At 38.0% G+C, this 13167-nt stretch overlaps 2 protein-coding genes across 3 annotated transcripts; both read left to right on the forward strand.

The window, feature by feature from the left end:
* Positions 1-102: 102 nt before the first annotated feature.
* On the forward strand, positions 103-7974 carry LOC309689365 (uncharacterized protein). Of its 2 annotated transcripts, XM_082505728.1 has the most exons (9): positions 104-509; positions 700-719; positions 3081-3272; positions 3736-3808; positions 3937-3990; positions 5783-5818; positions 6223-6252; positions 7047-7082; positions 7406-7974. In XM_082505728.1, the coding sequence occupies exons 2-8, from the start codon at positions 704-706 to the stop codon at positions 7054-7056; spliced, it is 411 nt and encodes a 136-aa protein (XP_082361854.1). In that variant the 5' UTR covers positions 104-509; positions 700-703; the 3' UTR covers positions 7057-7082; positions 7406-7974. The 2 variants fall into 2 exon arrangements, with proteins under 2 accessions (XP_082361853.1, XP_082361854.1); XM_082505727.1 differs by having other exon boundaries at positions 103-509; positions 3736-3990.
* LOC309689366 (uncharacterized protein) lies at positions 7974-12975 on the forward strand. The gene is made up of 6 exons (XM_082505729.1): positions 7974-9777; positions 10006-10025; positions 10788-10979; positions 11170-11372; positions 11491-11518; positions 12316-12975. Exons 2-6 carry the CDS (start codon positions 10010-10012, stop codon positions 12426-12428), a joined length of 552 nt encoding a protein of 183 aa, XP_082361855.1. The 5' UTR covers positions 7974-9777; positions 10006-10009; the 3' UTR covers positions 12429-12975.
* Positions 12976-13167: the final 192 nt, after the last annotated feature.

Consider the following 13167-nt stretch of genomic DNA (forward strand, 5'->3'; position numbering starts at 1 on the left):
GATTACATTTTTTATTTTTCTCCGATATCCGATCCAGTAATTTAGGTCAGTATCGGACCGATACCGATACGTAATATCGGATCGGTCCATCTCTAATAGTCATCAGATTTAAACACAACTGGACCAGCATGTTTTACAGTTTTCCCTGCCACAACAATCAAAACACCAAAGGAGGGGATCTATTTTTGATAGCATATTTTTGAAGCATGAATTTCCTCTTTCCAAACACTTGGAAAATAATGGCAAGGGACAATAAAACAGTTTATATTGCTTTTCCTTTAAATTCTCACCTGACCCATTTCTTTATTCCACAGTTTTACACTCTGTTAACCCACTTCCCCTACTGCTGTGTTCTGATCTTATTTTTTTCAAACACTGAAAGAGTTAATGTTCCTGTTTGGGCAGTTACTTTAAAATCGAAAATGAAAGTGCTTCACAAACAGGGAAGGACGTCACTCCCTTTTCAGTGTTCGAAGGATATACCAGAGACTGTATACTCAAGCTATTGTGTAAGTGAATTTCTCAAAATCTTTCCATGTGAAGCTGTGAACTTCACAGCTCTAGCAGGCCCAGACATATACATATTCTCTAGGCCAATGTTAGCCTAGCTTTTTAAAAAGTGAACAGAAAGTGAAACTGCTGACCATGATTATTCATTGTTGTTTTGACTAAAAGCTCCTTTCTCTTCTCCCTCCTCAGAGACATGGTACAAAGACATGGTGAGAAAATATGGTGCTTTTGAATTTTTAAGTTTTATCTGTTCCTGAAGGCTCTGGACATTATAGGGCTGTCCTGGTTGACACGCCTCTGCAATGTTGCGTGGAGATCAGGGGCAGTACCTGTGGACTGGCAGACCGGGGTGGTGGTCCCCATCTTTAAGAAGGGGGACCGGAGGGTGTGTTCCAACTACAGGGGGATCACACTCCTCAGCCTCCCTGGGAAAGTCTATGCCAGGGTGCTGGAAAGGAGAGTTCGTCCCGTAGTCGAACCTCGGATACAGGAGGAACAATGCGGTTTTCGTCCTGGTCGCAGAACACTGGACCAGCTCTTTATCCTCTCGAGGATACTTGAGGGTGCATGGGAGTTTGCCCAACCAGTCTACATGTGTTTTGTGGACTTGGAGAAGGCATTCGACCGTGTCCCTCGGGGTGTCCTGTGGGAGGTGTTGCGGGAGTATGGGGTGTCTGGCCCATTGCTACGGGCCATTCGATCCCTATACAACCGTTGCAGGAGCTTGGTTCGCATTGCCGGCAATAAGTCGGACTCGTTCCCGGTGGGTGATGGGCTCCGCCAGGGCTGCCCTTTATCTCCAGTTCTGTTCATAATTTTTATGGACAGGATTTCTAGGTGCAGCCAAGTGGCGGAGGGCTTTCGCTTTGGTGGCCTCAGAATCTCATCTCTGATTTTTGCAGATGATGTGGTTCTGTTGGCTTCATCGGGTGAGGGCCTCCAGTTCGCACTGGAACGGTTCGCAGCCGAGTGTGAAGCAGCGGGAATGAGGATCAGCACCTCCAAATCTGAGGCCATGGTTCTCAGCCGGAAAAGGGTGGAGTGCCCACTCCGGGTCGGGGATGAGTTCCTGCCCCAAGTGGAGGAGTTCAAGTATCTCAGGGTCTTGTTCGCGAGTGATGGGAGAAGGGAGCCAGAGATCGACAGACGGATTGGGGCTGCAGCTGCAGTAATGCGGACGCTGCACCGGTCCGTCGTGGTGAAGAGGGAGCTGAGTGTAAAAGTGAAGCTCTCAATTTACCGGTCGATCTACGTCCCTACCCTCACCTATGGCCACGAGCTGTGGGTAGTGACCGAAAGAACGAAATCGCGGATACAAGCGGCAGAAATGAGCTTCCTCCGAAGGGTGGCTGGCCTCTCCCTTAGAGATAGGGTGAGAAGTTCGGCCATCCGGGAGGGGCTCAGAGTAGAGCAGCTGCTGCTCCACATCGAAAGGAGCCAGCTGAGGTGGTTCGGGCATCTGACAAGGATGCCCCCTGGGCGCCTCCTGGGTGAGGTGTTCCAGGCATGTCCCACCGGGAGGAGGCCCCGGGGCAGACCCAGGACACGCTGGAGAGATTATATCTCTCGGCTGGCCTGGGAACGCCTTGGTATTCCCCTGGATAAGCTGGAGGAGGTGGCTGGGGAGAGGGAGGTCTGGGCCTCTTTGCTTAGGCTGCTGCCCCCGCGACCCGGCCTCGGATAAAGCGGATGAAGATGGATGGATGGATGGAAGTTTTATCTCCAAAAGTTGATTCTGTTCATCTGGACGTACCGTTTTCAGTGGGAGAAACGTTTCCCCTCACTGAAAACGCTACGTCCAGATGAACAGAAATAACTTTTGGAGATTTACTTACCTGGATGATTGAGCATACATCAAGACTTTTTAAGTTTTACTTTTCAAAACTAAAGTTGTCAGATATTTCACTATTAAAGACAATAAGCTTTATTTAATAATTACACTTGAAAGGATATACAATTGCAAGCATTATTTTAGCCACAGCAGGTGGTCTGGGGGAGGCTTCAGTTTGCAGCTAAACAAGGAATTAATGGAAACCAACGATACTCACAGTAAATTCTAATGGTGGTATAAAAAAACTAGAATTATCCCACTTTAATTTTAAATTTTGATTTTCACTATGGCCAGCACTGTGGCACACTCTGGAACTGTTGCCTCACAGCAAGAAGGTCCTGAGTTTGATTCCTGGCTGGGGTCTTTCTCCCCGTGTTTGCGTGGGTTCTCTCTCAGTACTCCACCTTCCTCCCACAGTCCAAAGGCATGCAGTTAGTCGGGATACGTTAATCGGTAACTCTAAGTTGCCTATAGGTGTGAGTGCAGATGGTTGCCTGTCTCTACATGTTAGCCCTGCGACACACTGGGGATCTGTCCAGGGTGTACCCTGCCCTTTGCCCTGCTCTTTGACAGGGAAGACAGGAATATAGATGCATGAATTCAATCTGGTTCTTCTTTAAAATATCTGGATTTAGATTAGCACTGTTAAGCACTGTTTATATGGTTGATAGACATTAACTCATTAAAAATTATGTCACATCTGAACAAGGATCCAATTTTTCTTTTTGTTTCACTTTAGAGTCATGGAAAAAATTCTTTGTGTGGGAAGCAGGAAAAACAAATGGGGCCCATTTTCCAGTTGTTCAAATACTCAAAAGTATTGGACAAACAGACGTGACCTCTGCAACGGAATGTGACTATCTTCTAGTCTTCTGTCCTGTCGTTACCCGAGTTGGAACAGACATCGGCGAGGCCCTGCACAACATAACTCGTAAGAAATGTTAAATAACTAAATGCTAAATAATACATGCATGCATGACACATTGAGTTTTGATTGAAGTTATTGCTGTAGGGTGAAGATGAAAGTGGAATTTGTATACACTCATTGTAGATGTGAATATCATGGTAATTTACAGGATGCAAGTTTAATAACTTAAAAAACAACAATAGCAATTTGCCATGTGTTGTTTGTTTAGCACATTAATTTGTGCTAATTTTTGAATTACTAATTTGTCCTACTTTTGATATGTTGTTTTGGATATCATTACTCCTTTTAGTGATTTTAGTGATTATGGCCTCATGCTACGTTCACTTAGAATATTTGGCCTGTAAAGTGGGAAATAAATATAAAATACAAAATTGGAAGTAAACAGAAAGGCTACATTTAACATGCAGGCAAAAAGCCCAAACTCTTGTTTCTGAATCATTTGATCCTGTTGTCTCTTCACTTACAGCTGGCAAACCAGTAATACTGGTGGTGATGCATCACACCTTTGATCCTCACCATGTTGTAGCTGAAAGCCGGAGGCAGGTGAACAACCCAAATGTCCACCTAACTGTGGACTGTCTGTTTTTTGAAGGCCACCTCCTCAGTTGTAACCTCAATGATACCATGTCGGGTGACATCAAAAAATTTTTTGGTTCTGAATTCCCAGTTCCAGTCTTAATTCACAACCTGATTTCTTTGTGGCAACACATCCCACGTTTCTGTAAGTATGATATAATACCTTCATCTATCTGATTTATCTGAATATTCATCTTTGTGTTTTATTGATGACCACCAAATTTAAAGTTCCTTATTTCTCATGGTATGGTCACATTTATTTAAAAAAAAACAACCCTCCAATATTTTCTGGCACACAGTGTTGGGAAGGTTACTTTTAAAATGTATTCCACTACAGATTACCGAGTACATGCCCCAAAACGTATTTTGTAACGTATTCTGTTACTTTGCTCAATGAGAGTAATGTATTCTGATTACTATTTATTGCTATTACTGAAGGTTACTCGCCATGCCAATACCAACTAGACTGTTAAATCTTAATGTAAAATGAGTAACAGTAGGGTGGACATTAGGTAAGGCTGCACTTTTTGCAGCGATCTCGTATAGAAAACAGATTAACAGGAAAACAGGTCCGCGGCTCCAAACTGTAGTAAAGGTATCTCTGGCTAATACGTTGGGTTCCGTGTCGGGTTCGTAACCGAAAACTAGCTTTACTTTGTTGTCTGGATCAACTTTGCTAGCGAGAGACAGAGAGATGCATTGAAAGGCTGCTCCAACGGAACTTATTGTTTCAGAGGAAAACCAACACAGTCGAGTCTTAATAGCTTACTTACAACTAACTTAGTCCTTGCTCTTCCACGTCAGTACTGAGACCTTGAAAACAACCATAGTGATGGAAGAGACACACCCGTGGGAGAGATTCATACATTTTTATTTTGAGATTGACCTAAACTATGAACACATTAAATCAGTGCTTTGCAGTAAACACAGTTTTTATATAAGTGAGAGACATCTGAAGAGGTGACACACTCACCGCAAGGCATACTCTGACGTGGAGAAAAACGTTTTGTCGCCATCTCCCAATAGTATATCTTTTTTTCCATTTTTTTTCAATGTCTCTTGCAGTGCTCTGTGCAAAATAAACACCAAACTGAAAAACATTCACCAAGCTGAATCCAAGTCAGAAAAGAAAAACATGTAGGGTATTTAGTGGCCTGAAATGTATTAATCCATAAAGCCTAACTAGTCAAAACTCCTTTGTGTGTCTTCGTATTGAAAGATGATTCTGGTCATTTCCAATGGTTTGTATCATAAATGAGCTACGTTAATGAAAATCTAAGTAATGTCTAGCCATGGCGTAATTAAAAGTACCTATGCATAAGGCATATCAGTTGTGTTTGAGTAGTAAAAGATACTGTACAAATTAATGCTCTCTTTTTCCCCTATTTGAGGTTTAGGTAGCTTCATCTGAAAAATATTTGGACTTTGCAAGTATGACTGTACTAGTTTTTGCTTATTTTTTAGTTGTTTCCTAAAGCATCATTTGTTGGTGTTTTAGGTTAATATATTGTAAAGGTACAGCTTTTAGATATATCCCAATGTGTTCTAACTCACAACCTAACCAGAAAGCCCTTTTAAGCCCATGCTTCCATCCCATTCAAGTTGTTGCTGACTGCATCGAGCTGACGTGCAGTAACATTTCTTGGAATATGCACATCAGGTTATGTGGAAGGTGACGGCACAGGGTTAAAAGGCCATTCTGGTAACATCGCTAGTTACAATGTAAATTTCCTGCAGAAGTCTAGATCATACATAAGTTAGCATGGTAGTATAAGGTCTAGATGTTGTTCTGCTTTTCCACGAGTTTTTGGTTGTGATCACTTTGGTTTCTCCCTCTAAATAACGTGTTTATTCAATGATGAAAAAAAAAGTAAAAGAAAAGCGTATATGACTATGATCAAAGATTTATTTAATGAGCACAATTTTGTTTAATTCAGTTTTAGGTTTCTTCATCTGGAAAATATTTGGACTTTGTAAGTATGACTGTATTTTTTTTTATCTTATTTTCATTTTTAGCATATTTCATACTAAAACATTAAAAATATAAATAAGTAATTTTATGTTCTAATATACAGTGTTAAGAGCAAATATCTCTTGTTGTGTTCTATAAGATTGTAATATAGATAATGCTCAATATTTCTGTTGCATCCACTGGGTTGAAATAAAATAAAAACAAAACAAATGAGCAAAAAGAAAAAAAAAACCCAAAAATGACAATGGTATAATTATCTTACAAGATGTGTTTCAGTAGCAAAATATACCAGACAACTTATTGCTCTGTTTTTATTTGTTTAGGTAGCCCTGCCTGAAACATATTTGAACTTTGTAAGTATTAACTGTGTTAGCATTACCTTAACATCATTTTATTGTGTTTTAGGTTGCTCCAGTATCTGGAATATATTCGTGTGTAAGTATAATTATTGATAATTTTTATCCTTATTCATGTCTTCATCTTTTATCTCCATAAAGCTACAGTTTTTAGAACAAATATCCCAATGTGTCCTAAGTCACAGCATAACCGGAAAGCCTGTATGCTGTGACTTTCCACACCATTTAAGTCACTGCCAACTGCATCAACCTGAAGTGTAGTAACATTTTTGCGGATGTGCACATCAGGTTGTGTGGAAGGTGACGGCACTGAATTAAAATGACTTTCCAGTTGCAATGTAAATTCCTGTACAAGTCTAATTCACACATAAGCTAGCATGGTAGAATAGAATTTCTTGATGTATGCTCAACCATCCTGGTAAGTAAATCCCAAAAGGTTGATTCCCCAACCTTATAAACAGCACATTTGCAGTCATTGTTTGAATGTACTGTTTATAAAGTTGGGGAAACCAGCAGTGAGCTGAGACTGAAGAAGTCACTTGGATGGGTGATGAAATGTTTTTCCCACTGAAAATGATATGTCTAGATGAACAGAATCAACCTTCTGGGGTAGAATAACATCTAGATCTTGGTATTTCACCAAAATAAAAAGAATTTTTTTTTGATTACTTTGGTTTCTCCCTCTAAATAATGAGGTTATTTAATATTGTACTAGTGTTTATATCTATTTTGTTCATGAACTGATAAAAAGGAGATAAAGGAAAGCATACATGACTATGCCTAAAGCTTTATTTACCTCCTACATTCTGTCACTTGTGTGTGAGTGGTAAAAATAACAGACGAGTTACTCTTCTGTTTTCATTTTACTTTTAGGTTTAGGTAGCCCCATCTGGAAAAAAATCAGACCTTGTAAGTATCACTGTATAAGTTTTAGCTTTGTTGGTGGTGTATCCTAAAACATATAATAACATGTTCTGTAGAAATCACTCAGCCTGTTTACAATGTAATCAGAATGTAGTGATGAGCAAGCACAAATGTCACTCTACTCAGAACTAGTCTTACAGGTCACTTGAGTCAGTTACACACTTGTAAAAGTACTTAGTACTTTCAGTTTTCAGAAACCAGCTACTGCAGACATATGGCTGATTTATGTGTCTCAGAAACTCTCTCTACCATAACTATGGTCCGCTGTGGCTTATTGCTCTTTTTGTCTTTATTTTTCTTAATTTTAGGCTTGAATCCTCTGGTACAGATTGCTGGATTGATTGTTCCTTTGCTGATGGCAGTTGTGACATCATTCAGCTCCAAAATATGGAAGAGAAATAAAAGTGGGAAATGAGGACTGCAAAACAAAATCCAAAAGCAATAATTTAACAATATCACAGTACGTTTTCTTGATACTGTATATAAAACAAAATATATGTAATATATCATGCCTTTGTAATCATTAAAGACGTGTTAGTTATGTATTATAGTTATGAAAGCTGGTATAGATGTTTTAGGGATGAATCTTTTGATCATTGGTACTGTAGCATGCTAAAGATGAAATGTTGCTTTACTCACATGTCCAGATGTCAAGTCAAGACTGAAAAGTGAGCTTTAAGAAAACAAAACCATTTCTTTCCCAGTTATTGCAGACATGCTTATGTATTTTAAAATAACGAATTTATTGAGTGGATATCTTGGTGTCATTTGTGGCTTTTGTTCATACTGAATTAAAAGACATTCTTTATTAAGTGACATTAAAAACTGTTTCTGATTTAACAAATTTCAACAAGTAGATATAGTTCAAGTTTACAGGTTTTTGTGCTTCTTTTCAGTTCATTAATTCTTTCTCAAGAATTCTATTTTCGCTTAAACTCTTGAATTAATATTTACACACTCATTGTGTGGAACACAATAAAACCAGAGACTGTCATTTAAGGAGTTGCCCCGCCCCCGACCGTTTTTTTTTTAAATAAATATTGAGACGTGAACTTAAAGGAGCATATTAGTGTGTGGTTCAACTTTATGCAATTTAACTTTCTGAAAAGAAAGAAAACAAGAGCCATATTAAGAGCTCTTTTAATGTCCACGTCGGTTCTCAGTCATACAGGCCATGGTAATCTAAGGAGCTTGGAAAGAAAAGAGACTTCTTTAAGTTTCTTGATGATGTTTCACCTCTCATTCGAGAAGCTTCTTCAGGTCTAAAACCAAAGACGTTCCTCGAAATCCCTGCTGATAATGACCCACATGATAATTTGGAGTAAAGGTTAACACCTCATTCTTTATCATTGTTCAGTGACATTGAGGAGTCAAAAGGTAAGAAAAGCGGTTACAATAATAATTTGTAATCACTATTCATACCTGACAGATTCATACAGTAGACAGACAGAGGTAGCAACTAGCATTTGATTAAGTTAATATTTCACAGTTATATGACGAGTCTGTGGAGACTCAGGATAAATCTAAAAGACGTGAATAATAATGTCAGCTTAAAGTAGACAGGAAAGGTAATAGATAATTCACTAATAGACAGAGAACATAATAACTGCCGACCGTACCTGCTACATTCATTTCAGCGTGTTAAATGTTCAAAAATAGCCTCATAGTCATTCATAGCTGCCTTATATAAAAATGGTTTATATAGTTGTTTCACAGGTTAAAGAGTAAATAATTAATCAAAACTAACGATAACTGGTAATTCTAATGGTTGTAGTTATTTTTATAATAATAATAAATTATACCTATACAGTAAGGCAAAAAGGCACACCTTGATTTAACTCAACAACAAATTTCCAGTCATGGACCAGTGCACAGACTGGTGGGGCCCCTCCAGCTGCCAAATGTTATCTATAGCACAATCACTGGTTCACAGTTTTCACAGGCTGTAGTAAACTTTTAACAAACAATCCAAAAGTCCTCCAACATTTATAGCATAATGTTCATATTCATTTACACAGAGATGATCTTTCAAATACCAGATATTACTCATTACTTTTTTGACAAGATTTTATTTTATTTATTTAATCCGTTTATATTAACAATGGCTTGGGAAGAGTTAGGGAAATCGTTTCACACAAGTGGTTCTGAAATGTTTCACAATGAGCACCACCTCAGAAAATATTTGGCCCTTGAAATTCCACCATTGTGACCATTAAACTAATGTAGCATAGGCCTACATAGGAAGGCAAATGAAATAAAGCTTTAACCAGTCTGTTCTCTCTCTAACTTCTTCTGTCAGCTTCTCGCCATCATGTGTAGAAATAACCTGATTAGCTGAGTAGTGTCACATGGGATAAGTTAAACTGAACGTGTTTGGTCTGTGAGACTGTTCTACTTCATTTTGGGGTTCATTGTTCAGTTCTTCAACAGCTTAAAGGGATTGGCCACATTGAGGCCGTCTCATCACTACCTGTAGCTGCATATCCTTTTAGTCCATTGAGTCACACTGACGTTAACATTCTTTTACCTGCCTGTCCAGTTTTGTTTTCGACTGGTGAACAAGTTAATTCTCAAAGAACAACCGGCAGCACTTCATTGCATGGGGAGACACTAGAGTTCTTTTTTTTCCATTGGGAAGGAATTTCTGTTTCAAAACAAGTCAAGAAATTGTAATCTCTATGTAAGTAACTTTAGTCTGCAAAATGTAAATGTCTTGCATCAGAGTAATACAAGTTACACCCGTAATCTATTTTTAAAGTTTGTCTTCTAAGCCAGTAAAAGCACAGCTTTTAGTAAAGAAAATGTATAATGCATTCAGTTAATGGATCTGCACCTCCTGTTATTTGACTATATTTGATTTAGTTAATTTCAACTAAAGTTTGCTTTCTAATTCTTTATCCTTCCTCAGAGACATGGACCAGGGAAATGGTGAGAGAATAATTTTGCTTTATTTTTTAATATTTCCATTAAATATGTCAATATTAAGGTGAATAAGCTGCATTTACTTATTGAATGAGTAATAATTTCAAGTCACCCATATCAGTCATCCTAAAATATATCTTGTCAGATAAGTATCACTGACTTCTTTCTTACTTGTTAAAGCAAGACTAGTATAAGATCAATACAAAATTTGCCGGGGATAGCTGGTTTACAATCAGCTTATAGAGTAAAAGACTAATTATAATCAAATAAAACTTCCATTAGTGATGAAGAAAATGTTGCAATAGGTCAGATATTTATTTAATACATAGGGTGAGACAAGAAAGAAAACCCAGACTTTTAAACTTTGTTTTGCTTTCTGTTGTAATGCTAACTTTCCTATTGATAGTTCAGATTCTTGTGCACTTACCCAACAGGTTAGAAATGAAACATCTAGGTCAAATGTTCAGTCTTTTCTCTTCAGAGATAGTAAGTTGTGATTATTTCCTTGGCTTCCATTGGCTGTAGTCATTTCTACACAGAAAGCTACTTGATAATTTTGAATGGCTCACAAGGCGTCCGTAATTTCTATCTATTAGTTTAGCCTCAAATGAAAATAACACTGATTCACTCAGTGTCATGATCAAGCTGCATTTGCTGTATATATGAAATCAGTTGCATATTAATTAAGTATGGTGACAAAAAAGAAAAGCTTTGGTGTTTTGTCTTCAGTTTCAGAAAACTGTTATATATTGTTAAATCTATCTTTAGGGTCGTGGAAAGTTTTCCGTGTCATTTTGGCCGGAAGAACAAATGGCGCTCATCGTTCAATTGTTCAGAAGCTTAAAGACATTGGCCAAACTGAGGAAACATCTACACAAGAAAGTGACTACTGTGTGATTTTCTGTCCTGTGGTTTCACGAGTTGGGACAGACATTGCTGAGGCCCTCAACAAAATACCATGTAAGGAAAAATAAAAGTGACTTTTTATAAATAATTTAAGTGATTTATATACAGGGACACATGTAGGATACAGGCCAAGAACCACATGTGGTGTTTATGTCCTACAGCATGAATTCAAGATCTAGTAACCCAGCCCATTTATTTAATCTCTTTTCTGAATCATCTGATCATGTTGTGTCTTTGTTTATAGTGGGTAAACGTGCAATTCTGGTGGTGATGCATCACACCTACAATCCACAACATGTTGTAGCTAAAAGCCGGAGTCAGGTGAACAACTCAAATGTGCATTTGACTGTGGATTGCCTGTTTTATGAGGACCAACTGCTTGACTGTGACCTCAATAATACCATGTGGAATGACATCCGGAGAACTCTTAGATCTCCAAATCACCAGGTAAGGATTTCACTTACTGATTTATTAATGGGCATACATGCAATAACTGATGTAAGTGGTTTGGTATTTTCAATAAAGGTATTGCTCCTTATTTGTTTTTTTTCTTTCTTTCTTCCAGACCTCATCATTGCAAGGCTTCCAAAATTGTACGTGAGACTCTTACATTCATTCAGCTTCCCTAATAAGTCCATATTTTCAAAAGAAAAGTTTGATTAGTTTGTTTTAGAGCTAAAGTGCATCTTTTTGCTATCTGAAAACAAAAATCACATAATTTTTCATGTAATTTAGTACTGTGGAACCCCGACTTACGAAATTAATTTGTTCCCGAGGGTCTTTCATAAGTCGAAAATTTTCGTAAGTCGAAGCACCCTTTTTGAGTGAGGCGATGCTGAACAATAGGCTATAGGCTAAATGCTAACTAGAACAACAATACGTCGTTCAAGTGGAACAGCGAAGCGCAAGTACGGAAGCCAAGGGGTTGTCACATGATTCGGAAGGCATTGTGGACATTGTAGGCTCAGCCAATCAGAGCCAGCAGATTTTGTTACTTGGGCATTTTGCCGTAACACGGGCAAAAATATTGCCGTTCAGTGCCTTCGTAACTTGAATTTTTCGTGAAATGGGGTATTCGTAAGTCGGGGTTCCACTGTATTGTGAAAATTATTTATTCCTGTGAAAAAAAATTTACTTTGATGCCACTTTACTAAACGGCAACACAGTGGCCCAGTGGTTAGCATTGTTGCCTCACAGCAACAGGCTCCTGGATTTGAATCCACTGGTCACTGGGGCATTTCTGTGTGGCGTTTGATGCTCTCCCCATGTGTGCATTCATAGCCTCCAGCCCCCCAGCTGGAAACATATGCACTAATATGTGACAACACGCTTTGAATTGCAAATGATCAAAGATAACTTCTTACCCTCGTTTTTCTTTTTTGTTTTTTAGATTGGAGGAAACCTACCATAATATGGCTCATTATTGGTTTTTCTATAGCAGTGGTGATCATTGTGGTTATCGTGGCAGTCAGTGTGGAAATGCAAAAGAAGAAAGGACCTTGAGGTGTGCCATTAATGTGCCCCAACAAAACCAAAAAAACCCAACAAAAAAAATCTAATATCAGTATCAATTTACCAATATATTTTTTTTCTTGGAAGGATAAGAGATATGAGCTATGTAATCAGCAAAGGGTGTTGTTTTTTAAAGAATTGTTTGGAAAGACCAACTGTCTTTGATATTTTCCAATTGTAAATAACTTTCTTACCATAGGAACGATTTGTTTCTGTTTTGAATTTTGGCTTACTTTGTTAAATAAATAATGACACTATGTAATATATTGTATAGTGTCATCTAAGGTTGGATTTATCTTATTTTAAAATCTTCTAATAGCCAGATTACCTTTTAAAATGATGTCAACATTCTGTGTATTGCATATTGTGTCTAGGTTTTAAGAAGATGTCTTTGTGGAAAATATTGAAAGAAAATAATTTTCACATTTTTCTGTAGTCTCAAGAGCAGATTCACATTATTTGGAACAAGGTAAACCAAAGTTCACAACAAAAGTTCTAACTATTAACTTACTATTACCATGTGTATTTTAACATGCATTTTCATTGTTTTTTTTAGTAAGTACTAATAAACTTTCTTCTCATTACTATTAATTTTATTTAATTCTAGCTTTTAAAAGTTTCTGAGTAGCTATACAATCCAACAATAAAAACCATCGAGGTTTTTCAAAGGTAGCACAATTATTCATGTAGACACAAGGAAAAGGCATACAATTCTTGGAGAGAGTGAGTA

The sequence above is a fragment of the Aulonocara stuartgranti genome (genome assembly GCF_965226115.1).
Source record: "Aulonocara stuartgranti genome assembly, chromosome: 15".
Taxonomy (NCBI): domain Eukaryota; kingdom Metazoa; phylum Chordata; class Actinopteri; order Cichliformes; family Cichlidae; genus Aulonocara; species Aulonocara stuartgranti.

Excerpts from the sequence above, each read along its gene's own strand:
- LOC309689365 (XM_082505727.1), top strand. Across the intron at positions 3,273-3,735 it reads GGCCCTGCACAACATAACTC|CTGGCAAACCAGTAATACTG; the intron begins GTAAGAAATGTT and ends CTTCACTTACAG. Across the intron at positions 6,253-7,046 it reads TATCTGGAATATATTCGTGT|GTTTAGGTAGCCCCATCTGG; the intron begins GTAAGTATAATT and ends TTTTACTTTTAG.
- LOC309689366 (XM_082505729.1), top strand. Across the intron at positions 10,980-11,169 it reads GGCCCTCAACAAAATACCAT|TGGGTAAACGTGCAATTCTG; the intron begins GTAAGGAAAAAT and ends CTTTGTTTATAG. Across the intron at positions 11,519-12,315 it reads ATTGCAAGGCTTCCAAAATT|ATTGGAGGAAACCTACCATA; the intron begins GTACGTGAGACT and ends TTTGTTTTTTAG.